The sequence below is a fragment of the Calidris pugnax genome, unplaced genomic scaffold (genome assembly GCF_001431845.1).
Source record: "Calidris pugnax isolate Ruff unplaced genomic scaffold, ASM143184v1 scaffold18, whole genome shotgun sequence".
Lineage (NCBI taxonomy): Eukaryota > Metazoa > Chordata > Aves > Charadriiformes > Scolopacidae > Calidris > Calidris pugnax.
The window spans coordinates 2,896,194-2,922,371 of record NW_015090812.1 but is presented as its reverse complement, the minus strand read 5'-3'; the positions used below and the strand labels follow the sequence as shown (position 1 = coordinate 2,922,371).

The window sequence follows — 26,178 nt, the reverse complement described above, 5'->3', positions numbered from 1 at the left end:
TTAAGTCACTATGGGAAATAAAATGAGTTTTCTCCTCCTTCAAATTAAAAGGAGGGAGCAGGCTGGACGTGAAATACACTGCTGCAATAGGACTTGATTGACTTTAATGTGGAAACAGTTGCACAGTTTAATATATTCCCTTGCCAGAAAACCGGGAATTTGTTTCCAAAAGGTCAAAGGCCTCCGGGATGTGTCCTGATTCTTTGTGATTCGATCTGGGCCGTCGTCAATGATTTACCACAGCATTTTGGAGCCAGGTGGGCTCCGTCCTCCTTCTAGCAGTCCCGAAGCCTAAAGCTTTTCTTTGCAGCTAATCTATAGCAAACATTTACATATGGAAAAACAATGCAGTGGAGCCTGTGTCAGCTTTCTCCTCTGATCCTCTCTCTATGCTCCCTGGCTTTAGTGGCACATCAGGCCACGGCTACGGCACACGGGGGGCTCGAGGCATTGCCTTCCCAGAGGTAAGTCAAGTCTGTTCCACCCTCCCACCCCCAACTTTACGTATAGAAATTATGGGCAAGTCGGTCAGCCCATCAATTTTGTCCTGACTTGAGGCATGTGCACACTGTGCTCTCTGTAAACAGCTACCAGAAAAAATAATAATATATTGGCAGTTGTCCAAAGCCCGAGCTAAGGCATCGTAATTCCTTCTTACACGAACTGTTTGCATAATGGTTTTTCTTTTAGAGATTACTATTAAGCCTTATTAAACTTCCTTACCAAAATTACCATACTGGTTTTGGGCACTTGGAATGAACTCCCAATACAGGACAATTTATGAGTGAATACTTTTCATATTCTTTCTCATCAAGCCAGAGCCTCATACCTCTGTTTTTTATCCCTGAACAATATTATTAACCTATACGAGTGCCATTTAGGCTTTGAAGGGAGGGAATAAACAAGTTACCTTTTCCTAAAGCTATAATGTCACGATAGGAAAATGGTTGGGTGTTTTTTTTCTACAGCTATTAGTTTCAGGCTTGTTCTAAAGGCAAATATGATTTAGATGGATCAAAAAAGGTATCAGTGATAATTGGAACGTGGAGACAAGGGGAAGGCGGAAAGGAAAAAAAAAAAAAAGTGGTAGTGATACACTTAATTATGAAGGCTTATTCCAATAATCCCTTTTGAAAATGAATAAAGACGAGATTTTTGATGTTTGATGAACTTATCAAACGCGGCAGAATAATGAAGAGGTAAATGTAAAATCCAATCGAAGGTGAGCCAATTAAGTACTTTGTGAAGTGCTGAAGGATACAGCCCACAAATCCCCCTGTCAGAGCGAAAAGGCATCAATACATACGTGTCCTCCAGCTCCGTGTTTGTCTGCAGGCTCTTGTTGTTTTTCCTAGAGAGGTGGCGGGGTTTTATCTCACACACTGATCTGCATCCACGGGCTCCCTCGCTGAGCCGTTGTGGCTTTCGTTGAGTAAGTCTCTCTTCTGCAGCCTCTGATGAATCCCCAATGTGCTCCGTACCCCTGCTAATTATCAATATTTCTCTTTGGAGTGCAGTCTCGTAAGTAAAACAGACTGCTCATTAGTTAATCACCAAAATAATAAAAATAATGTTTTGGCTCAGAATAACCCCTCAAAATGCTTCAAAGGCTGTGGCAAACACAGAGTTGTACTGACACGCCACAGATTGCTCCTGAAGACAAAGAAACACATTATATAAATAAAGATTGTAGGACTAGGGACAGAAACAGAGATTATAATGACTGGTCTGGGAGGCAAGAGAAGTCTTTTTTTTTTGCTATTGTACAGTGATATTCAGTGTTTATGCAGAAAGCCTGACCCAAGGGCCACTGCGATACAGTACCTTTGCCATGTTCTGCTTCTATACTCTTCCTTTAGTTATTTTCCTCTTCTCAGAACTTACGTATTTCCTTTTAGAAACCATCAACCAACAAATTCTCATGGTCAGCTGGCTTTGTGCCTTGCCTCCTCAGCATTATTGGTGCAGCCATTCCCATCACTCCGCAAATTCCACGGGAATCAGACCCTGGTTTCATACTTGGCAGGAAAAATACTGACCATGATTTCACTGTGGTGCAAAAAAAAAGTGAAATCAGTAGATTTCAGAATAGGCCCAAGGCGATAAACATCACTGCTCCTGGAGTTTGTGATGTGTGTCTGAGAACTGGTCAGCTGGCTTTGTGCCTTGCCTCCTCAGCATTATTGGTGCAGCCATTCCCATCACTCCGCAAATTCCACGGGAATCAGACCCTGGTTTCATACTTGGCAGGAAAAATACTGACCATGAGTTCACTGTGGTGCAAAATAAAGTGAAATCGGTAGATTTCAGAACAGGCCCAAGGTGATAAACATCACTTCTCCTGGAGTTTGTGATGTTTGTCTGAGAAGAAAACCAAAAATAGAAGCCTTTCCTTAAAACCCGTCTCCTTTTGACATTCATTCTGTTTACTCAGTGTATTTAGTCTTATATATACGATGTATGTATATTTCATTGCAATCTACATATTGGAAAGGGCTAGGATCTCTTGGGAGAGCAGGAATCCCAAGAAAAAAACCCTCACCTGCTGCCCCTGACCAATTCTGATGGTGAATACTTGGACAGAGCATCTCGGGTGGTACAGCTCCCCCCCCCCGCCCCAGCTAAGGGATGCTTCTCATTTCGTACAAAATAGGTTCCTGGTGGAAAAAACACACACAGAGAGATCATTTTCTCCCTGCTAGCCTCCAGCCCTCCTTAAAACACAACTTCAAAGGCCTTAGACCGCTTTCTCTTCCCCTCTTTAGAAGAAGCAGCAGAAATGTTAATTCTCCGGCTCCTGTCGACTGTCAGCTGAGCCAGTGGTCAGAATGGACTGATTGCTTTCCTTGCCAAGAGAAAAAAGTAAGGCTACTACTGTAATGTATTCATTTATCTTCAGATGTGTCTGTGATGAGGATGTACACACATTAATTATATATATTATACATATTCATCATTCTGAAGCATCCAGTAAACTCATCCAAATATGATGGAGATGCTCCTTTACTAGAGAGGCTCTTACTTACCCTGGTGTAAACGAGGGAATAAATTCATTTAAGGCAGCAGAACAGCAAAATGAAAAAAAATCAAGGCAAATGGTGGAAGAATCAGGCCAGAATATTTGCCCAAGACTTTTCTCCTTTTCTATCTCAAATTTAATTAAGCATACCCTGATTCTTAATGCAAATATTCCAATGAAAAGAAATTAAAAGCAGCCTTCATTCATCAGCTCCTGATCTCAATTTTTTATATCATTTCACATACGTCTTAATAATTCAAGAATTTATTTTTGAATACCTGAAATAATTCTGCCTTCTGCTGAGTTTATATCCCTGTATTTTTGTTTGTTCCTGTGCTTATAAGCAGCACATGATTTGGCTTTTCTTTCTTTCCTTCCCCCCACCCCAGTTTAAAGAGCAGCAATTCTCATTAATAATCCATCAGAAATGTTGCAGGATCAGTGTTGTAATTAGTGTCTGTGTCCATCTGAGCCTGTTACGTTCTGGGACAAAGCATATGTAACTGGAAAAATGCCACATTATTTCCAAGGTATAAAAGAGGAAAGATATTTTTAAAAACAGTCATTCCAGCCCCCACCAAATTCACCTGTGTGAACTTCAAGCCGATCTCCTGAGCTCCCACCCCTCTGCTGACTCTCCTCCATTTATCACGTGCAAAATCTGTGGACTACACAAAAAAAAAAAAAAAAAAAAAAAAAAAAAAAGAGAGAAAAGCGATAGCTCTAATTGCTTTATAGCCTACGGAGGTGATGTCTGTGGGGGATAAAAGTTAGGTGCTGGCTGTGTTTTAATCTCTTGTGTGGTTCAGCACCGGTACCGGAGGCTGGTGCAGCCAGCGAAGTTCTCGGGGCGGCGATGTGGAGGGTACTTCTGGGATGAAGAAGCTTGCCACACCGAGACAACCTGCACGGGACACCCCACCTGTGGAAAGGACTTTCAGTGCGAGGAAACAGGTGAGTACTGCAAGAGAAAGATGGAAACGTCCCCATCTTTGTTTTTTTTTCCCCCCACTCTTAGAGAAATGCATCCATGTTAGGCTTAGATTTGTGTAGGAAAGAAGGCTGTGTGACATGGAAAAGGTTAATTTTTCAGTGGAACAAAGAGAAGAGAAATATTCTGCTCCAACTGCTGTGCTACATGCTCACACTCCCCTCCATGGGCAGCAACGCTCCCACAACGCACCCCTTTCTCCCCCTGCAGAAGACATAGTTCAATCATGAATCCAACTAGCAATCTGTTGGGGTGATTTATTTATTTTTAGCCATCCCCAGCTCTGAGGATTGGGATATACTACGGCTGTTCTCTGAAAGTCTGAGTAGCCTTGAACAGATTTTTGTTTTTACACAAATGGCTCAAACTCCCATCTTGAGCATTTAATGAAAATTCTATTGAAATTTAGAAATACACACCAGCTCATCAACTGGAGCAGGTCATCTTCGCTTCATTGAGGCAAGTGCAGCAGTACCAGTTGCCTCCTGCCACAAACGTCATGTCAAGGCTTTCTCCTTAGTCCCAGGAGCAAAAGCACTTTCCAGTTGCCCTTCCTGCAAATACCCATTCTTGAGCTATAATTATGGCAATAAACAGGGCAACAAAGATGATTAAGGGATTGGAGCACCTCCCTTACGAGGAAAGGCTCAAGGAGCTGGGACTCTTTAGCCTGGACAAGCGAAGACTGAGGGGAGACCTTATTTATGTTTGTAAGTATCTAAAGGGTGAGTTGAAGGATGTTGGAGCCCGACTCTTTTCAGTGGTTTCCAGCGATAGGACAAGGGGCAACGGGCTCAAGCTGCAACATAGAAAGTTCCATTCAAATATGAGGAAGAATTTCTTTGGGGTGAGGGTGGCAGAGCCCTGGAACAGGCTGCCCAGGGGGGTCGTGGAGTCCCCTTCTCTGGAGATCTTCAAGACCCACCTGGATGCCACCCTGAGTGATGTGCTCTAGGCGTTCCTGCTTTGGCAGGGGAGTTGGACCAGATGATCTCTAGAGGTCCCTTCCAACTCTGACAATTCCGTGATTCCGTGAAACTCCCCAAATACCTCCTGCCATAGGAAGAGGCAAAAAATGCCCTTTAAACAGAGTTGCCTTTCCTAAGCCAAGTGGAGAATCTATTGCTTCCTGTAGCTCCCTTCCAGAAGCATGATTGCAGATAATAAAATTGGGCCAGTGAGGTGACCTCTACTTGACTCCCATCCCATGGGAGCCCAAGGGAGCAGCTGGCTTGGACTCTGAGCTCTGCTCGCTCCAGGTTGCAAAGGAAAACCTCCCCCCTCCAAAGAGCTGGGAAAAGTAAGCACCCCATGGAAAAGCGTTGTGTCTAACACCCAGCGGGACTTCCTGTGGCCCCGAGATACGGGTGGAAACCAGCACAATCAGTGCAAGCTGCCAAAAAGGTGTTGTGAAGGGCAGACGAGCGATGGCCTGTACCTGTGCACTTCAGGTCGCTGCATCAAACGGCATCTTGTGTGCAATGGAGAGCCAGACTGCAGAGATGGGTCTGATGAGGAAAACTGTGAGGAGGAAGATATCGAAAGTCCTTGTGAAGATCTGTTTCCAATCCCAGGGTCTGAAAAGGCAGCCCAAGGGTAAGTAATTAATCAATAGCTGCTACTCTCATCATCAAATCTGGATTCAGCTTTTCATATTGCTCTGTCTCAGTAACAGCAGTGCTCCCTGAAGTGACAGGAAGCCTTGCAAAACCCCAAACTGACCCACCTGCCAATGGGTAGCAATGAGGGAGGCAGGAAGGTTCATCCCAGCTTTAATTTCAAATTCTGCCTCGAACTTACTATTTTATCTTGCCCTCTCCAAAGTACTCTGTACTTGTGATGTCCTCTTTATACTCATGTAAAAAGCACATCCCAGTCATCTTAAAGTTTGCCCCAGTCGATAAAAGCAATATATTAAAGCAAATAGTAGACTCTGGAGATGCAGCATCCTGGTGGCGTTCATCCTTAAGGTGAAGATTTAACTCCAGGGTTTAGGACTTCAGAGCAGAGGTTCAAGGCAGGAAGCCTCAGCTTCACATGAATATGTGCAGGATAAATACTTCTATCCATAGAAAAGCATTACCCTGTCCAGTTTCAAATGTTGGTTAGGCAATACATGCAAAAGAGGAATCCAGAGCAACTTGAAAGGCAAATTGTGACATTCTTGGTTTTAATTGTGTGTTTTAACCAAGCTACTGCTTAGTTTCACTTGGAGAACATGGACTACAGCACGAGAATGTAGTCACCCATGAGATAACTTTCCCATCAGCTGGATCCAGTGCTCTCTGGGGTCCAAGAGATAAATGTCTCTCTGGCCCAGGGCCTGGTAGAGTCCATCAAAAGTTTTTCAAGACATATATTAATTTTTGCTGAGCACCCCATTTAATACCCCTCTCTGATGTGTTTCTCCTGCAGAACACACAAAAGCAATAGTATTTACTATCTTAGCCTTAAAGACGATTCCCCATTGTGAGGAGCAATGCTGCTGTCTCGTCTGAATAATGCTTTCATTTGGGGCCATGGAAGTACAGGGAATATTAAGTAACAGGCGGGATTTCAGAGGGCAGCAGCTGTGATGGCTGGAGAGCAGGAAGAAAGAGGCGTAAGGAAATAATAAGTGAGAGACTTGGCAGAGCACAAGCAGACTGCGAGTCTAGGGAGGGAGATAAGTCCCCTGAGAAATGGGACCATTATTAAAAGGAAGGAGATGAAATAAAGATAGAAAACAATTACAGGAAATGCCAGGAAACACTTGGTGACAGTGAGATGCATTAGGCTGCGAGAGACTCACGGGGGACCTGGAGGAATTCCAGGAGTTTGGGACTAGATGAAATAAAGATAGAAAACAATTACAGGGAATGCCAGGAAACACTTGGTGACAGTGAAATGCATTAGGCTGCAAGGGACTCACGGGGGACCTGGAGGAATTCCAAGAGTTTGGGACTTTGTAACTGTAACAATTCATAACTGGACAATTTAACTGATTTCTTCCATCTCTAGCATATGAGTCCAAACCAATACCTTGGAAATAAAATGCCTTTTTGACTCCTGTTAGCTTTGGGAAGGAGAGAGCAAGGAGAACAGACTCACCTCAGAGACAGATAGACAATGTATAGCGTCAGGAGAACAGAAACACTGACAGAGACTGCTGTGGAAATAAAACAGGAGCTACGGATGACTTTCTGAATGCTGTTCCTTTCCCAGATACAATATCCTAACACAGGAAGAGAGCCAGTACGTATATGATCATAAGTTCTTTGGAGGCCAGTGTGAGTATGTCTACAACGGAGAGTGGCGGGAGCTGAAGTACGACGCCGCGTGTGAACATCTCTACTACGGAGACGACGAGAAGTATTTCCGCAAACCTTACAACTTCCATGTTTACCAGTTCCTCGTAAGTGCTTCGGGTGGTCAAAGTTAGCAGTGTGCTCCCAGATAAAAGCCAAACTCCCTATAAATACATTATGTACATTTTGTTGTTCACAATAGGTTGCCTTTCAAGGTCCCTTTCTCCAGCTGCCCCCAAACACAAGCAATCGATGATATAAATGCTGTTTTATGGCACATCAAGGAACTGACGTGTTTTATCACCCAGGCATCTGCTTACTCTGGCCTAGTCAGAGCCAAGAGAAATGGGTTTTCTCTAAATTCTGCTATTAGTGAGCTGTGGAGCTTGTGCAAGCCACTCGCCTCCCTAGGGATGAAGTTGGCTATGTGTAAAACGGGAGCACTGCTACCAGTTCAATCTTTGAAAGCATTTTAAGTCTACAGCATGGCTACAAGGGACATAAATCCAAATTCTGAGTGAGACAAAGATCCTGAAAGCCATCATCATATATCACACCACCTGGGGGAGGTCACATCTGATGTTGGAGCCTGAACTAAGTCGAGCAGGGATTCAGCCTGAGTGTCCTACCTCCCAGCGGGTACCTTGGCCACCCTGTTAAACATTTACTATGCTTTCTGCAATGAATGAATGAAAGACATGTTATTCCAGGGGAATATTACAGACAACAGCTAAATGCAAGTGCTTTCATTTTCTCCCAGCAAGCAGACTCTCCTGTGACCCTTAGTCCTGTGACCCACCACGTGGGCCACATTTTCTTCTCCCTTTTATCTGCTGCAAGAAGTGTAATGACATCTGCACCATGGTCAGGCCCTTAGGGATGCTTGAGCATGCCCCATATGCATCTTGGCTTAGGAGCTTCTACCTGCTGGGGTCCAGGAAGTCACTGATGACAACGTGAGATGCTTTTTTTCAGTGTTGTTGGTAATTTAGCCAGCTTTTTATAGAGACGGCAAATGGCACAGCCCAGATTCAGCAGGGCTGCTCAATTCCACATGCTGGCAAAGTAGAGCTGTCAAGGAAAAGGTCACTTCTCTCAAACACGGGCAAAACAACGTTTGTTTTCCAGTGTTGCCAACACAAGTGGCTGGATCACAGCTGTTTAAGTTTTTTCCTAAATAAATTCATCCAGAAGCAGGCTGGAGAGAAAAAAATAACTCCAAATCATTAGGATTTGGCAAAGCTGTAAGGATCTGGAAGGAGGATTTTGTAATGGGAAGTGTCGAGCCCTCTTAATAGGCACCATTACCAGCTCTGCCTGTAATGGTACTGCTTGGAGTGGCTGAACACAAACCTTTCCCCTGCCTGGAGATGGATAAAACAAAATGTATGGGTTTAGCTGCATTTCTCAACATATTTCCAAATGAAACAGCGCATGACTAAATTCCTTATTCCATGTTCACTAAGTCAGTGTCAGTGCTGTCAGGAGCATCATGGGCTTCAATAGAGGCACCATCAGCTCCTTAACGAAATGGAGATTAAAAAGAAAGGGAAGTACCTGAAAAATTAATGTCTGCTCCTTTCACTTTAGGCTCATGCTGATTCTGGATTCACTTTTGAGACTTACGAAGATTCAAAGGACCTGCTTGACGCCCTTAAAAAGGAAAAATCCGGATCAATAGGCCTTAACTTTGGAATTTCACCTAAAAAAATACCTGTCCGGTTAAACTTGGGCTTCACTTTGTCAGGTGGCAAAGCAACCACGAAGAATTTCACACAATACGATTCAAAGGTAAAAAAGAGATAATAATCAACTCTGCATATGCTCCAGTTGTGTCATCTGTGCATTGCATGGTCTGGCTATAACTTATGCCAGTTTATTCTCTCAACTGCATTTTTTAACACATAGTAATTATACCTTAATTTGTTCATGTAATTGCAAATGTATGATCGTTAGTAATCCTGTTTGTTGTTCTTATTATGTTTCAGCAAACAGGGAGTGGGAATAAAATTGAATTACAAAATACCACAACACATGTCATCCCACCCCATCCTGTTTCATGGCCACATTAAGCACATAAATGAAAAAATGCTTAAAGTGATGATGAGGGAGGAGGAAATATCAAGACGTTGATCAAAACAGTTGTCCTTAAGGAACGAACTCTGGTAGCAGATATATCTTGTTCAAATTAATACAAGCTGCCTTATGATGGGGAAAGACGTTACTTTTCATGAGAAGTTAAAATACCACACTGAAAGAAGAGTACCCAATAACAGGGTGCGTTTCTCACAGTGAGTTTACATCATGGACTACCCGTGATGACCTCTTTCCAATCTAGTATCATGAGTGCTGGTATTTCCCACATTTACCGTGCTCAGTTTCCACTTCTCTTGTGGCTGCTGACAGAAAACAATACAGAAGAATTACTTTGACGGTGTTCTGAGTTGAAAAGCTGTTGGAAATGGGCACCATTATAGTATTCACTGTGTCCTTGTCTAGACTCACGTGATGTTTGCAGCTAAACGATGATCAATTATTGGAGGAACCACGTAAAAGGCTGTTCTCTTTGCACTGGAGCCTTGTCTGAGGCAACGGCTAATCTAGAAGAGTAGTTGTGGATCTGGTGGTATATCCTCTCCCCATCAGTACCTTCCTGGCCAGGTCTTCCCCTGACTGCCAGGTTGGGCTGGGCTTACCATGAGCCCTTGTCCTGCATCAATGCTCAAGGCTGTGAAAAAAAGCAAAAGGGAATGACCAATATGGAAGGGAAACCAGAAAAAAGAAATAGCAGAAATGGAGGAGGGAGGGGAATTATGTGGACTCTAATTCTGATTGTATTCATACATCAGTAAAAAAAACCCATGGTGTGCAAACCCATGGCTCTGCCCTCCACCTCACACAGCACACAAGAGACACTCCCTGAAAAACAGAATTATTTTATTTAAATGTGGCTGGTTTTCATGCCCTTGACATCCACTGATAGTCAAAAATTCAGGCTTTTCTCTGCAAACCTGAAGAATAGAAATGATTTGGTTTTTTAAAAATAGATGTTGAGTGGAAGCTCCTGTTTTCTTTATCTGCAGGAGCTTGAATTCATTAGAGCTGTGACAAAGGTGCAGACAGCCCGTTTCAAGATGCGAAGGGACAACATCGTTTTGGATGAAGACATGCTGCTCGCCCTGCAAGAGCTTCCAGACACCTACAACTACGGCATGTATGCCAAATTCATTAACGACTACGGCACCCACTTCATGACATCCGGCACTATGGGAGGTGTCTTTGAGTACATCCTCGTCATTAACAAAGAGGAAATGAGAAAAAAAGGTTAGAAAAACACTAGAAATTCTCTGTTCGTAACTTTCAGCTTTAAACAGGGCATTTCCAACCTAGAGACCACGGGGCAGGCCCAGTCCACCAGAGTAATTAATCTGGCTTGGGCTGCTCTGCACCACTGTCATCTCCCTGGGCCATGGGAGGCTGGGTGCTCATCAGCCCCTCTTTGCCAAGCTGGCTTGCATGTCTCATCACATGATAGACACGTGCCCGTCACTAGTCCAGAAATACAGAATGAAGGTGGGGTAGGGGTATCCACATGCACTACTGGCCACGTAGCAGGGGATAAGCTTCAGTGTCCCAAAATGTGATCATTTCAGAAGAATCTGGGTGAGATTTTGGTATCTTAGGAAGGAACCTGAGCATCTTTTTCTCCCTTTCTTTCAATGTCACTTGCTAGACTTCTTTAAACTTCGCCTATTTCTTATAATCTTTGTTCTGGCCATTGTCATGAATGCTCAAGGACTGGAAACTCATCCAGAGTAAAGAAAGATAGCCCACTCATGTTGTAGCCTCCTAACAGTGAGGGTTTCAATTTTCTGTAAATGGAAATAATGCATTGCACTTGGTAATACCTCTGCCACTTTACTCTGGTTAGTGTAGTATCTGAAGACTAAGAGACCTCTGTTATCTCCAGTTCTCAACAAATTAGAGTTTATGAGGCTGGAGAGCCATACCTCTAAATCTCAGTTACATAAAATATCTACTGCAGATGTCTAGAGCGCAAGAATAGCCATTACTGGTGAGCCAAAGCATAACATTTTTTCTAATCAAGAACATAAGATGCAGAACAATAATATGGTACTTCAGCACACTAGCTGAAATGTGGACTTTTGCAAAGGTGTTGACAATGCAATAGACCCCACTTTCCCTAAGGACCATCACTCTGCTCTGCTGAGGGTAACGCTGCCTTGGTAACTCCAGGCTGGACATTTATGCAAAAGAAAATGGTGATCTTGGACAACAGGTGCAAATGGCTGTAATTCCATTAAGTCCATTAATTTCCATGGTTCTATCCCAAATTCTGCCTCCAGTCTGAAATGGTTTGGTACCATCATGCACTCCATATTGAGTTTTAACCATGCCAATTTTTCCACAAGAAATTAACGACTGAGAGAATTTTCATCAAGTTACTGAACTACTAATGTTTGGAAACATGATGTCTCTTCAAATCTTTTATTCACTTTGAAGAGTGAGTGATATAGAAGTGAACAAGATCTTGGCAAGCAAGTCTTCAGGAAGCAGACTGCCAATTTCAGAGGAAGAATGAATCAAGAGCATGAGGAGGGAGGCTATTATTTTGCTTTATCTTGTGCTTGCTGTGTATATAAGGAGGAGATTTACTGCTACGAGATGCCTATCTTAGGAAAGAAGGATGTTGAAGTTCAGCAAAAGACAAAAATGTGCCCCAGCAGAGATGTAATTTTCATTCTAATGTAGCACGCTCCTGTAATTTTCATCTAACCCAGACTCTGCAAGAAGGTCCACATTTACCAAGTCAGCACACTCTGCATCACACGACATAGACCCAGAAGGACCCACCTGGAGTGGCTTATATGCCACTCTTCAAAAGCATTTAGTAAAAAATTTGCTTCTTCTAATGGTGATCACAGCCATGCTTGAAGGCTGTATTTGCAAGAGGATTATCTGTCTCCCCTGAGGAATGGTCAGGATCAGGATACAAGTGCTCAAGTCTTAAAACTAGAGCTTCAAAAGATGAGTTTGAAGCTTTGCAGATGCCTGGAGATGTATTGCTGAGTCCCGACAGGGCTGGGTGGCATGGCACCTGCCTTAGATCAACCACTGCACCCTGAGAGCCCACCTACCCCGTGAGGCTACACATTAAATGCTCTGGAAGAGAAAACACCTTTTTTATAGACCAGTGACTAAAGCACATTGCCCAGGAAAAAGATCCCCAGGCAGTCACTGAACATCCAGCTAGACATAGGCATGAGCTGGACTTCAAGCATCTAGGAAACCTGAAATTTGAAACTGAAGTTCCCTTCTGTGTTTAGATACCCAGGAACAGACCACAACTCACTGGGGCAGAGCTTAGGACTGCAATTTTGCTGCCAGACCCCTTTCCGGCTTTCAGGTTGCCAGGGCTGAAATGGATGCGGTCATGAGTGAAATAAATACATATGTCAGAACGAGGTCCCTTGTTGCTCTGCCATCAATATTTTTCATTACTTGTTTTTAAAATAGATTGTTATGGTTCTATTATTTAGCAGAAAACAGTATAATGTGTTCACACATTACAAGAACATTTATGGGAGAAACATTATGCGCAGAGTAAATTAGAAAGACTCTTCATATATTCTGATTAATTCAAAATGCAGCAGTAAATCTTATCACTCGAGCACATTTAACTATCGCAAATTATATCATAAGAAAAAAACTATCAAGGCTCCCCCCTCAAGTGCCAATATTTTCTATGACCACCCTTTTGCAGTGATAACCACTTTTCATTTATCAAGACCCGATCTTGCTGCAACCAATAGCGAATTGTATTGACAGACCCTCGCTGAACATAATTACTCAACGGGAACCATGGCGAATCAATTAATCAGGGTGTTCCTCAAGTTTAATTTTATGGCACTCCAACACCAAGATAAGCAATCACTCATGTTGCTTTGGGTGAATGAACTTTACCCACTGTGTTTACAACTGTTGAATAGTTTAGTACAAGTAATTGAGTGCTACACATTTAATCTTTCTCAAGGGCCCAGTTCTGCAATGGGATGTAATTCCCCCTGAAGTCTTGAGCATGCTTCAGCTCTCACCAGTTTGAATCCAGGACTTGTAGCACCTTTCTTGAGATGCTAAGTACCTCTGCTGGTTGGGACCTACCAAGCCAAGGAGCTGTGCCCCATAGAACTCCAGCCAGGTGTGCAGAAGGGAGCAAAACCAGAGCTCTGGGTGTTTTCAGTATTTTAAACATGAGGAAGACAAGATGCTGCTCCCCAGTGCTGGGGTGAGGCAGTTCAGCACACAGAGCTCTAGGCTGGAGCCTCAATCTTCAGACCATTAAGCCACGATGCCCAAATCCTGCTGACCTCTGTGCCTCCCTTTCAATACTGGGGTATTGATCGCTGGGCTGCTTTGTAAAACACTTTAAGGCCTTCTGACAAAAAGAGCAATATAAAAGTTACCTATTACTTACAATACCCGCATTTATTGAAATCAATGGATTTTTTAACTACTACAGAAGACGGCCTTATATTTGCAGTACACTGAAGTGTGTACATAAAACCAGGCTGTATGAAATATGCGCATTGCTTACCTTGGTGAAACCACCTCATTAGTTCCCTTCTCCCCTCTGCAGTCGCTTCATGGGTCTCCAGTTACATATTTCCATGATGAATGTGGCGGTGCTGGTAGCAGCAGCCCAGCAGCAGGCAGGAAGGCTTTGGCAGCTCTCAGCAGACAAACCTTTTGCAAGTTGCTACTTAAGATGCTGCTTAAGCCACGAACACATGGGTCAGATCCTCAGTTTAGGAAAATAAGCAAGGGTCTGTTGATTTCAGCTGGTATTCCCGGCTTTACCCTGGTTACAAGTTAGTCTGTAAAAAAAATAAAAATGTTTTATTTTTAAATAAATTAACCAAACAAGGAAATACATGCCTGAAGCCCTGTGTTAAGATTTTTACTTTCTTCTAATACTTTCAAAGGAAATGTTTTTACGGTGAGGACATTTCCCTTTTCACCTATTATGGGATAGGTCCAACATACCCCACTAAAATATTGGCTTTTCCACTGCAAGACTGAAGGCTGTCCTCTGCCTGGAACAGGTCTTGACTTTGAAAAACGAGACCCTGCAAATAAATGAATATTTTCTTCATTTAAAAAAAAAAAATCAAGTAGGAATATGAACATCCTTCCAGTCAGAATGAGTCACCAGCTTTACTGGCTTCCTTTCTGTTTTGCAGACGTCCGCACCGAGCAGCTAAATGGCTGTGTTGGGCTGTCACTCGGCGTTACAGCCACCTTGAAGAAACTGCAGGTGATACCAACTGTGTCAGCCTCTTACTGTGCATCGCAAGGATTTATGAAAACTGGTATGATAGCAGGGCACCTTGTTAAGGTCTCCTGTGTCACTTCTTTTGGTCACTCGAGCATGGAGATTCAAGCAGGGTCACAGAAGGGTATGAAGAAGGGAGCTCTCGTGCCATCCCCAGACATGGCTCAGGTCTAATTGGGGGACCAAAGTGACTTTGGTCCAAGTCTCCAGAGTACTGATTGCTCTTGAAAGAGCAGGAATTAAGGTAGCAATACCTGGCTTAGAAACACGTGTAAATAGAGGCATGGGGTGGCTGGGAGGCTGCAGTCTCTATAGGGACAACAGACTGGGCACAGATGACAAGGGCAACGTGGCAACTATTAAAGAAGTCAAAACTGACTATAAAAAGTACTCAAAGAGGCTAAGAAGCATCAGATTTTTAAATCACTTAACCAGCTACAGACAGGGTGATATACCGCCCACGTGCTAACTGGAAACAAAGGCTGGAGGTGTGCTGGAGGCTTTTCAGGTCTTACCAACCTAGAGCATTTGTGATGCTCAACTCATCACCAACCGCCTTGTGATAACGTGGCAGGGCTTGCCCCGCCAGCGGGGAACGCCAAGCTCCCATCGATTTCAGGAGGCAGCATCAGTGCTGCTCAGTGATAGCCCCTTACACCATTGATCTCACCTCCATTCAGCAGTTTCATGTGTGTGTGTGTAAACGATAACTAAATAATATGGGTGCAATTCAACTTTTCAGATCGTAACAGCAATGGGGCAGTTGTGGAAGATATTATTCCCCGGATTAAAGGTGGAGATGCCAGTTCCAGTGGAGGGCTCTTAAACAGTTGGGATGGCAATATATATCGTCACTGGGGAAGGTCATTAAAATATAATCCTGCTGTTATTGATTTTGAGGTAAGGCTTTTCTGCAGTTGAAGAAACTCTGCCGCTATAAGGAATGAAAGTGTAGTCGAGCAGATCATTTCGTATTTTTATTGTGATCCCATCACAGAACAAGATTAAATGTAATGGGCCACTGATCTGGTAACCTCTTATTCATTTCACAATGGGGAGTACATCTCCCACCGACTGCATCCGCAGGGAGACAGACAAGGAGCTTAATGCTGGATTAGTGCCGAGTTAAGTTTTTGATGTGTCCCCAAACAGCTTCTCGATGAATGGCTCTCTGCGGTAGCATTCATCCCTATTATTCTCCCCAGCACTATCCGCCCTCCTGTATAAGCAAGGGACTCGCGGGGGGCTGGGGAAGGAGTCTTCTTCCTCCCAGCAAAGGCTCTGCAGAGACCCCCTCCCGCTTTTCACCTGCCTCAGAGCCAAAGTGGCTATGCCAAGCCTCTGCAAACCCACAATACCTTGGTGGGTATTGCTATGGGTGCTTCCAGGAGTTTTTAGAGTAGGGGGCTCCTGGTTGCTTTGTCAGGCGAGTCCTGTCTCTCCCTATGCTCCACAAAGAAGGTCCATGGCCATAAAAATCAGTCAAGTTATCCTCTTCCCTTCATATTACTGGGTGCCTCATACAATGGAAAGACCACTGAACCATCCTGCCGGGCTTCAGAGACGCAGAGGAGATGGGTACAAGTAGAGGGGATGGAAAGGAAGAAAGAATCCAGGACCAGAGACCACAAAGGCATGAGGAGACAGACACGCTCCTCAGCTGTGGTGAGGAGTACCACATCTACCCTGAGATGCTCCCATTGCTGGTCTGCTCTGGGAGGGCAGCTGTGGCGTGTGGGGGAAGGACCTCAGTCATGGCAAGGACACACTGCCACTTGCATCCCTCTCATCTTCATCTGAAAGCACTTCCAACTCCTGGATCTGACAGAGGGTGGGAGAAGGGAAGGTGGAACCAGGAGCCATCTGTGGTGTTGGCAGGGCAAGAGGGAATCTGCAAACCCTTCCTGGGCAGCACCCTGCCGGCAGAGAGCCCTGATTAAGTAGAAGCGCTTTCGGTTCCAGCTGAACGCATGCTGCAGGTTATTCACCTTTCTGCACAAGTTCCCATCAATCCTGGGCAAAATTCATTGCAATTTTCCAGTAAACCATGCGCTGACCTCTCTGTTGGCTGCTCCAGAGCTCAGCAGTTGCTGTGCAACGGGAGCTGCCGATAAGTGCTCCTGGCCACTTGAGTGGCTCTTATCGGCAGCTCCCTCTCCTTTGTTAAACAGCCCTGTGCAAATTTGTCTACCAGCTCTTCCCAAAGCCCAGCTGATCCTCCCCACAAATCCCTCTCACTGCACCTTGTGCAATGAGACGATGCCCAGCTCTTCTCTGGGACAGCTTTCCACCGATTCCCAGCCAGGACACGCAGCGTTTGCACAGATGGACAAAAAAATAAATATCTGTCCTCAGACCAGCCCTGAGCTTTTAGCTTTAATATTCAGTTGAATATTAATATTCAGTTGGGCAAATTATAATTACCATGGCCCCACGCCGGACTATTTTTGCTGAATGATATATAGGAACTGGATTTTGCTGCTGAAAATACTATGAGCGTGTTATATTTTTAAAGCTGCAAATGGCACAATATTATTTCGCTGTATCCAAGGGCAAAAAGTAGGCAGATAAAATTCTTCATGCTCAGCATTTATCGGATGGTTCACAATTTCGTCACGATTAGCTAAGCTGGCACCAAGTTTTGGTGATACCCACTGTCCAAAGCTCTTACCAAAACATTTTGGTTCAAAAAGGCAAAAAGCAGGCAAGAATCTCTGGGATCGTGACAGCACTAAGAAAGGAGTCAAAAAATGGGCTTACTGGGGTGCTTAAATTTATCATTTGAATCCAGTCTGAATCTCCAACGCATGTCCAGAAAAGCCAATCCCACAGAAACCTCAAAGATGAGGAGGGTTTTGGAACGGTGGTTTCTCACCCAGGCCCATCAGTCGTGGTAACACATTTGCATGATGTACATGGAGCTGTCAAGGAGACAAATGAGTTTTTTTCTGAGCCCTGGGTTTATCCAGCAATGTCACAGCTCCCTGACTGCTGCGTGGTAGCATTTCAGTGGATGCCCAGCTGAAATTGTCTCTGTGCTCTTCATCTCCACCCTACGCAGCTGCAGCCCATCCACGAAATTCTCCGCAGAAGCAACCTCGGCGACATGGAAACCAAACGGCAAAACCTGAAACGGGCTTTGGAGGATTACTTGGAGGAATTCAACACCTGCCGCTGCGGACCCTGCCAGAACAACGGCGAACCCCTTTTGGTGGGAGACACGTGTTTCTGCCAGTGTCGACCAGGGGACGAAGGCCCTGCCTGCGAGCAGACCAAGCGCCGAGGTAAGACCCCGGCCTGCACCCGTAGCAGGAGAAGGCAAAAAGCAGCAAAAAGACAGGGTTTTCCCCTCCATGTCATTACCCAACACCTCTTTGCATCCATGCATTGATCGAGCTTTCGCTCCTGTATCACTTTTGTTGCTACGCTATATCCTAAGCAGCCCTGCAAAAAAAATTAAATTAACAGTTCGGGTGATTATTATAAATAAATTAGTGGAAATTAGGATGTGTTTAATAGCTGGATACTTACTGACACGTTGCAGAAAGCTGAGCTGAGGTGCAGCAGGCCATATTGCCTGTTAAAGGATGGGCTTGCCCTGCAGTACTCTATGGAAGCAGCTCGTTAGTCTAAATGAGACCATCACCTGGTCCTCACTGACCAGCTGGGACATCCCCCCATGGATGCCTGCTACAAAGGCCAGAATGAAAACATCAACAGGGAGGCTGAAAGGGGAAGGCACATTAACTGGGAAGTGGTGCTCAAGCGATGTGTCACCAAAGATGCTGTTAGTTAAAAATTGCCACATTGTCAGATATCCCCCCCCAACAGGGCAACTTTTTAACTAGAGGGAAGTACCTATTTTTGGGGAGAAAAAAAAAGTGTTTTTCCAAAGTGATGAGCTTTTATTTATGATTTCTTTATTGCTTAATACACTACCCTAAAAAATTAAATGGGTGCAAAAAAAAGCCAATCTTGGAACATGCTCTTTGATTTCAAAAAAAGTCAGTTCTTTCTGAACTGGATATTCAAAAACATTCAAAAATTCAAAAAAAATTATGACAAAAAAATCCAAATGAAGCTGGCACAAAAATCCATCTTCAGAGCAGTTCCACCAGGTAGAGCTCTAGGCTTTCAACCGTGTGCTCATAACTAGAGTCTCACCACTGGAAAATCAAAGCTGGGATGAGATAAGGAGTTAGAGCCAAACTGGGTAGATGATTCACAAAGCTGAAGTCAGAAGCATTGCTTCAGTGACTCAAAAGTGGGTTGCTCAAAACAAAAATCTCAGGTTGAGTTGTCTGCAAATCCACGGAACCGACTTCAGATGACGAGAATGGAAAGCTCAGGACCTGGCCCCAAAGCAGCCCACCAAACTGGCTGGCCCCTCTGCTCCCTCCTTTTAGTCATAGCAGGGATGGACACACGCAGTTCCAGCTTATGGGAAATGAAGCCAATTCTTAGTTTCAAAACTCATTTATGACCAAACCCAGTTTTTTAAAGAATGATGTACCAGCAGACGGGAAACCCAGCTTTTCAGCCAGCACTAAGTAAGAGCACACACGTCCATTTGTGCTGTCTGGATTACTAAAGTGCCCAAGCCAGGCATGAAGGCCAGTTGAGTAAATAAAAAACGACAGTAAATGACAGCCATCAAGCACTCCCATCATTCAGGAGCACTGCCATAATCCATAGTATCGACCGCTCCTGACAACTCAGTCTGTACTGTAATGAAAAAGCCTTGAAATGACCCGATCTCCAAAGGGATGGGCAGACTTTTCAAAACACCTCCACAACTTTAGGAGACTTTTGTCCCTCTGGCTTGGCCAGAGGTGGGAAAGTTAGTGCAGAGAGAGCTGTCAGCTGCCCTTTGGGAAAGGAAAGGCAAACTGCAGCCTTTCAAAGGAAGAGAGGAGGAAAAGAAACGGGTATTATTGGCTGAAGAAGGTGATGCTGCTTCATCTCCCCTGGCTTCAAAGCATCTATCTCAAAAGCCATCTGTGTGCTGGGCATGGCTGGGATGGACCAAGGAACCTGCTCCCACCCAAAGTATGCTGCTGTCATCAGGCCATATGTAGCACTTCAGACCTGAATAATTTTTTTCTTTTTTTTCCCCCCTATTTTATTACCTTTCCAGGTGGGGAGACGAAAGGCCACTGGAGCTGCTGGTCCCAGTGGAGTCCCTGCCAGTCGGGCACGGCGCGGCGCAGCCGGCAGTGCAACAACCCATCCCCACAGCGTGGTGGGGAGCCCTGCGCCGGGAGGGACCAGCAGAGCAAAGCCTGCTGAAAACCCACAGGACAGCATCGCTCCCCACAGGTACAGTCTGGAGTCTGTGCTGGGCTATAGATTCCCTGGGAATAATCCTTCCTCCAATGGAATTGCACTGGGTGGAAATAACTGTCAAATATTGCATTTCACAGAATCTTCATGGTTGGAAAAGAGACAAAACCCAACAGTCTCGGGCATTAGAGCATGACCATAAGTGCCATGTCTACACGTTTCTTAAATACCTCCAGGGATGGTGACTCCACCACCTCCCTGGGCAGCCTGTTCCAGTGCCTGACCACTCTCTCAGTAAAGTAATTCTTCCTAATATCTAATCTAAACCTCCCCTGCAACTTCAGACCATTTCCTCTGGTCCTGTCATTATTCCCTTGGGAGAAGAGGCCAACACCCACCTCTCTACCATCTCCTTTCAGGGAGTTGTAGAGGGCAATGAGGTCTCCCCAGAGCCTCCTCTTCTCCAAGCTAAACATGCCCAGTTCCCTCAGCCTCTCCTCCTATGACTTGTTCTCTAGACCCCTCACCAGCTTGGTGGCTCTCCTCTGGACACGCTCCAGCACTTCAATGTCCTTGCTGTAGGGAGGGGCCCAGAACTGAACACAGCACTCAGGTGAGGTTTCACCAGTGCCCAGTACAGAGACATCATCACTGCCCTGCTCCTGCTGGCCAAGCTATTCCTGATACAGGCCAGGATGCTGTTGGCCTTCTTGGCCACCTGGGCACACTGCTGGCTCATGTTAAGCTGGCTGTCCACCAACACCCCCAGGTCATTTTCTGCTGGGCAGCTTTCCAGCCCCCAAGCCTGTAGCATTGCCTGGGGTTCTTGTGACCAAAATGCAGGACCCGGCACTTGGACTTATTAAACCTCATTCCATTGGCCTTGACCCATTGATCCAGCCTGTCCAGACCCCTCTGTAGAGCCTTCTGATCCTCAAGCAGATCAACACTCCCACCTAGTTTGGTGTCATCTGCAAACTTACTGAGGGTGCACTCAATCCCCTTATCTAGATCATCAATAAAAACATTAAACAAGACTGGCCCCAGAACCAAGCCCTGAGGGACACCACTGGTGACCGGCCGCCAACTGGATTTCACCCCATTTCTATATGGAGACATGCTGGATTCACTTCATAAAATCAGACCAATATAAAACTTTATAAAAGTTTTATAAAGTTTTTAAGAAAGCAGCCATCTCTGGCTGCCCCCTCACACCATGAGATGTGATGGGAGCCCCACCAGTTCACAGCGGCAGGGCTGCAATACAGGAGATGGTGGAGAATCCACATGGGTGGTTTTGCTGCTGCGTGACCATGGGTCTATAAGGTGTCATGAAATAAATTTAGTAGAAGTGTTTACATGAGTAAGCTTGACTCACAGAGATTTTTATATTTGCCTTTGGAAAACCCATTAAAAGCTCACGATCCTTGCATTTTTATGCAGTTGGTATTGACATATGTAACATGAAACTTTTATAAGTTGGCGCTGTCAGATTTTTAAGTCCAGCATATTGGCCAGGGCTGCCTTTGCAGCAAAGCCATATGCTGCTCTGTATGGGAGGAGGCTTAAGCCTAAAGACACCAAAGCATCATTGCGAAACATGAACCCAAGCTGATGAAAAATCTGAAATATACAAATAAAGCAACAAACAGACATGCTGCTGATGAAAAATCTGAAATATACAAATAAATATACAAATAAAGCAACAAACACAACCATTCTGCAGAGGATGTTCACACACAAATGAAGGCTACTCCTCTTTTAAGATCAGTGATGAACTGACTATTAGCACGCAGGCTTTTTATCTCCCAGACACCCAGAGCCAGAGAAGATGCTAACAGACCGCTTGATTTAAGGGGCTTTTTTGAATGTAAGACGTAAATCTCAGCACAAGAATACACACAGTATTGAACTGTGTCCAGAGACCACAGCGAGAGCTCCCAGCTCCCTCTTAATGAACTGCTGCAAAAACCTGGGGTGGAGGGAAGGCGAATGGCACTTCATTTTACTGTGCTTTTCATTACTAGAGAAGAAGAGAAAAAAAAAAAGCTCTGAGAAGGAATCAGGCATTATGAAAAGCAACACAACAACAAAACCTTAAGGCACAAAGGAGCACTTCCATATACATTTGAATGGAAACAGGGAGCAGAAAGGAATCATGGTTTAGTGAAAGAAATGTGCTTGGCTATAGCTCTGATTCTTGGAAATGCTTGTTTTTCAACAGTGTGTCGGTGGTGATTTAGAGCCCGACACTTACCTGATGTAAATCAGTGTCACCCCTTCAGGGCAGCTGATTTATGCTACCTAAAGATCTGGGCCCATGTTTTCTTTTGTGTGCATGTTTGCCAAAGGACAATTTTTTCCCCACTTCTCTTTTGCTTGAAAATGAAACTATCATTTTGTATATGAAAACAACAAGCCATGTTGTCTCAAACTCAGACATGTAATCGTTCTGTGCAAAAACCCTATGCCAACTTTGCTTTTCCAGGTAAAGCTGATTTTCACCCAGAGATGAATATTCTCCCAAGGGCTTGAACCTGATGTCTTCTACGTTGGGAAAATGCAGCAGCCTAAAGCACCCATTTATCGCTATGATTTAGACATCCCAGAGGAACAGGAAATGATCAAAATAAGGTTTCCCACCCATGGTTTTATCAGTACTGTCTGGCGTCGGGCTGGCAGGTTATGGAGAAACATGAGACAGCGCTCTTACACCAAGGACTTGTTTGGCTCAGAGGAGATTCTTACCTTTATACTGACTGCTTAGGACTCAGGAAAACACCTGAAAATAAGCGAGTATGAAGTCACCTTGGTTAGAAAGCCACGTGTGCTTCTTTTGTGACCAGAAGGAAGAAATTAATGAATGGAAAAATGGGACGCCTTGGAGGCTGGGGAGGGACGGGGCCTGCAGGAAGGCAACCTGCATCCTCAGCTTTTAGAGCCACTTTTATCAGGATAGATCACAGGCTGGAAAACCACACACACAAAAAAAATCCAAGTGATTAAAGAAACCACATGTGAAATACCACAATGAAACACATATAAATAAGAGCGAAAAAGCTGGGATTTGCCTGCAGTTGTTCATTCTCCACGTTGAACGCCGTGGTGTCAAAATAGAGAGATGAAAGCCAGGATACACGTGGGGCAGAGCTCGTCGTTCACCTCGCAACCCAGGGCAAGGAAATACAAAGCCAAGGGTTCCCTTCAAATGCCAAAGGTGGCTCGGCAGCAGCCCCTCTCCTCCCACTCCACATCCAGGGCTCAGACATCCGCACGGCTGAATCTCAGGAGCAGCAAAGCTGAAGTCAAAAGAAAGGAAGAAGCTGCCTGCAAGATCTGGGGGGGAAAAAAAACCCAAACAAACAGATTATGAGCAATTACACATTTACAATGCCAGTCAAAGAAGCTACTATATCTCATGCTGAAGTGGCCAGGCATGAGAGTTGTGCTAGATGAGATAAGCAGCAAAAACGTACGTTTCTTACTTAAACTTAAAGCTTAGAGGGTACAATAAAATACTGCAGTTCTACCCTGGCTTTAATGAATGGATTTTCCCCTCTTGCACACTGACATACATTTGATATAGCTATTTATCCTATATATTTCTTGCGGCATATTTCCCAGGAGACCTTGTTTATCTTGCTCATAAGTACATGATGGATGTATGGTGCTTTGGATAAATGGTATCACAATCAGATATTTTTATGGATATAGGCAAACTGGGTTATTAACAAAGGAAGGGCAGAGAGGAACCAGTACGTAAAAGAAAATAGGAAATGATTGATGACAATACACCTGAGGTTGCAAGGTGCAGACTCCAGATAACCAGCTAACAGAAGAGGAGATAAGGGCAGTGCTTGAGACAGAGCTGTTTCCTACCTTGGGGTCAATGTCACGCCAACTACCCAAACGCCCGCATCCCTCCGAGCCTGCAATTTCAGAGCAGGCAAAAAAAATTCCCCAGCAGGAGCGGCTGGAAAATCATTGCCCTCCTTTTTAGATGGTTTAATGCAGAGGCACGTGAAGATACAAAACATTTAATCCTACCCCCCAAAAACCTGAAACAAAAGAAACGCCAGATTCTGGAGCGTTTGGGGAGGGACTGGCATTTGTTGTGCTCCTCTATCACGCTCAACACAGCAGGACTCTTGGTGCTGCATTACAATTAAGTAAGAAAAAATGTTCATAATGGTAATAATTACTGTCTTCATCTCTAGTTTTGTTGATTTACAGAAGCAGGGGAGTGTTAAAATAGGATATAATAGGAAGACAAATCTGCAGGCATAATTTGACCTGAAATCCAGCAGTTGTCTTGGGTGTTCACTGGGCTGTTTAGCCAGCAAGGTAGAAGAAGGAGGAGTTGGAAATCTGGGGACTGCTAACACCTCTGCATGGACTCGCTGGGTCGCTTTCAACAAAATCTCTCCATGTGAGAGAGAACCTGTGGAGCAACAACTACGTCCATCTGATAGCGGGAGAAAACAGGAGCCTGATAAAGTAATTTAGCAATACCGTGACTACCACAGAGTTGGCAAGTCCCCAGCTGCAGCCTAGACCATGTCCCAGCCTCACAGGTAAACATAAAGTGTCTACGTGACAGGAAAAGACAAGGAGAAAATGAACCCAGGCTGGAAACCAGCCTGATTTACCCACTCCTGATGGAGATGTTAAGGGACTGCAAAGGTCAAGTAGGTTTTGTCCTGGGAAAGCTGGATGTGACAATTAAACTTACCAAAAATACTGTTTTGGGAGCTTCCTAAGCCTTGTCGACTGTATCCAGCACACATCACAGCAGCAACGTCTTCCAGCAGAGAGGTGGAGAAAATACAGCTTCTTCAGGTTTACTGAGTTTATTTTCTCACCAGCAAAACTGCTTGTGGAAATATAATATAGGATGTAGCAAAGCCCATTCAGACAAGTGTCTTAATGAGAGAAAAGGGCTAGAGCAGTGCAACCAGTGCTAAACCTGCACACATCGTGCCTGCAGCCTCCCCAAGCTTTCATACATGGGTTATTAATCTAAACTTACACAGAAAGCGTACGTTAGAAACACCAGTAAAAGATAATACCAAAATTTAATGCGTACCAAAATGAAACAATAAAAGCTTCAGCAGAGTATTTTTTATTACCCTCCATGTCATAATTCATTAGTTAGTTGAATCAAAGCACAAAATCACAAGGACAAGGTAAAATTCTGTCCTTTAAGGGAGGCTTCTAAGCCTATAGGCTCAATATTCCACCACTACTGAAATCATACGTCAGTTAGACTATCCTGCTGATCTTGAAGATGGTCAAATCTCCCCTCTCTTCCTCCAGAAAAACTCCCAAATATCCATACCCAGGCATTGCAGCTTCAAAAAATCTTGGCTTTTCTGATCTGGGAACAACAGTCCAAATTCAGGTTGCTACACTTGGCTCTGCTTGCCACAGCAGTGGATGGACACATCATGGCTATGTGTCAGAGTGCTTACTCCAGCTTGATGATCAGGAAAAGGGGTCAAATTTACAAAAGTCACTTAGCTCATCTGAGAAAGTTCCTTAACCAGACTATATCGATGCTTCTTGAGAAAGGGTCTTGATCAGGGTCCTCTGCTGCACAGCTTCTACAGTGTCTCTTTAAAAAGCCTTGAAGAATATCATACTTAGCATAAGCAGTGACCTCTTTGACCATGAAGCTCTTGGCAAATTTTTATCACACAAAAGATATCACAGTTACACAGTGGATAATGGAAATGTTTTGGGTTGGCAGCTCAATTATGAAGCCCATAATGAGCACGGAGCACTCTTCTTTTACATATGCAATGTGCTCTTCCTTTCTTAAAGCTGTCACAGAAACCTTGTTGATAAGTGTGGAGGCGGCATGAGGGCTACAACTAAATGCATGTTCCATTGTTCAGATGTCAGAGAGCTTGAGTTGTTCTTACAAGAATTACACTTAGACAACGTCAGTCTGAAAGGAGAGAAACTGGTGATACCAACCCATCATCACCAGCACTGCTAAAAACCCTCCAAATGGTGTTTGACCTTGCAGATGTTAGAAGACTCACAAAACTTACGAACAACTTTGCTCTGGTGGAATTGTTTTCCTGGAGCAAAGCTATTGCTGCTTATTTTACAGCATGCCTCGACAAGTGTCTTCCTTTACAAAAATCAATAACCACCAACAGAGCTGTAGGAGGCACATCCCTGGAACAAGCCAGGCTCAGGTCAGTCATGAAATGGTGCCCCAATATTGCAAGTTCCT

The 26,178-nt window shown here is 44.4% G+C and overlaps 1 protein-coding gene across 1 annotated transcript; it reads left to right on the top strand.

The window, feature by feature from the left end:
- The first annotated feature begins 237 nt into the window (after positions 1-237).
- C8A (complement component 8, alpha polypeptide) lies at positions 238-23,468 on the top strand. The gene is made up of 12 exons (XM_014939143.1): positions 238-464; positions 2,766-2,862; positions 3,829-3,973; positions 5,462-5,606; positions 7,215-7,404; positions 8,888-9,088; positions 10,381-10,621; positions 14,560-14,688; positions 15,394-15,551; positions 17,713-17,935; positions 19,789-19,970; positions 22,423-23,468. Exons 1-11 carry the CDS (start codon positions 346-348, stop codon positions 19,938-19,940), a joined length of 1,800 nt encoding a protein of 599 aa, XP_014794629.1. The 5' UTR covers positions 238-345; the 3' UTR covers positions 19,941-19,970; positions 22,423-23,468.
- Positions 23,469-26,178: the final 2,710 nt, after the last annotated feature.

What these genes read in the sequence shown, in the direction of transcription:
- C8A (XM_014939143.1), top strand. Translation starts at nt 346, where the DNA reads ATGCAGTGGAGCCTGTGTCAGCTTTCTCCTCTGATCCTCTCTCTATGC. An exon ending in TTCCTTGCCAAGAGAAAAAA is followed by an intron (nt 2,863 to 3,828) that starts GTAAGGCTACTA and finishes TGTGTGGTTCAG; the next exon opens with CACCGGTACCGGAGGCTGGT. An exon ending in TCTGAAAAGGCAGCCCAAGG is followed by an intron (nt 5,607 to 7,214) that starts GTAAGTAATTAA and finishes TTCCTTTCCCAG; the next exon opens with ATACAATATCCTAACACAGG.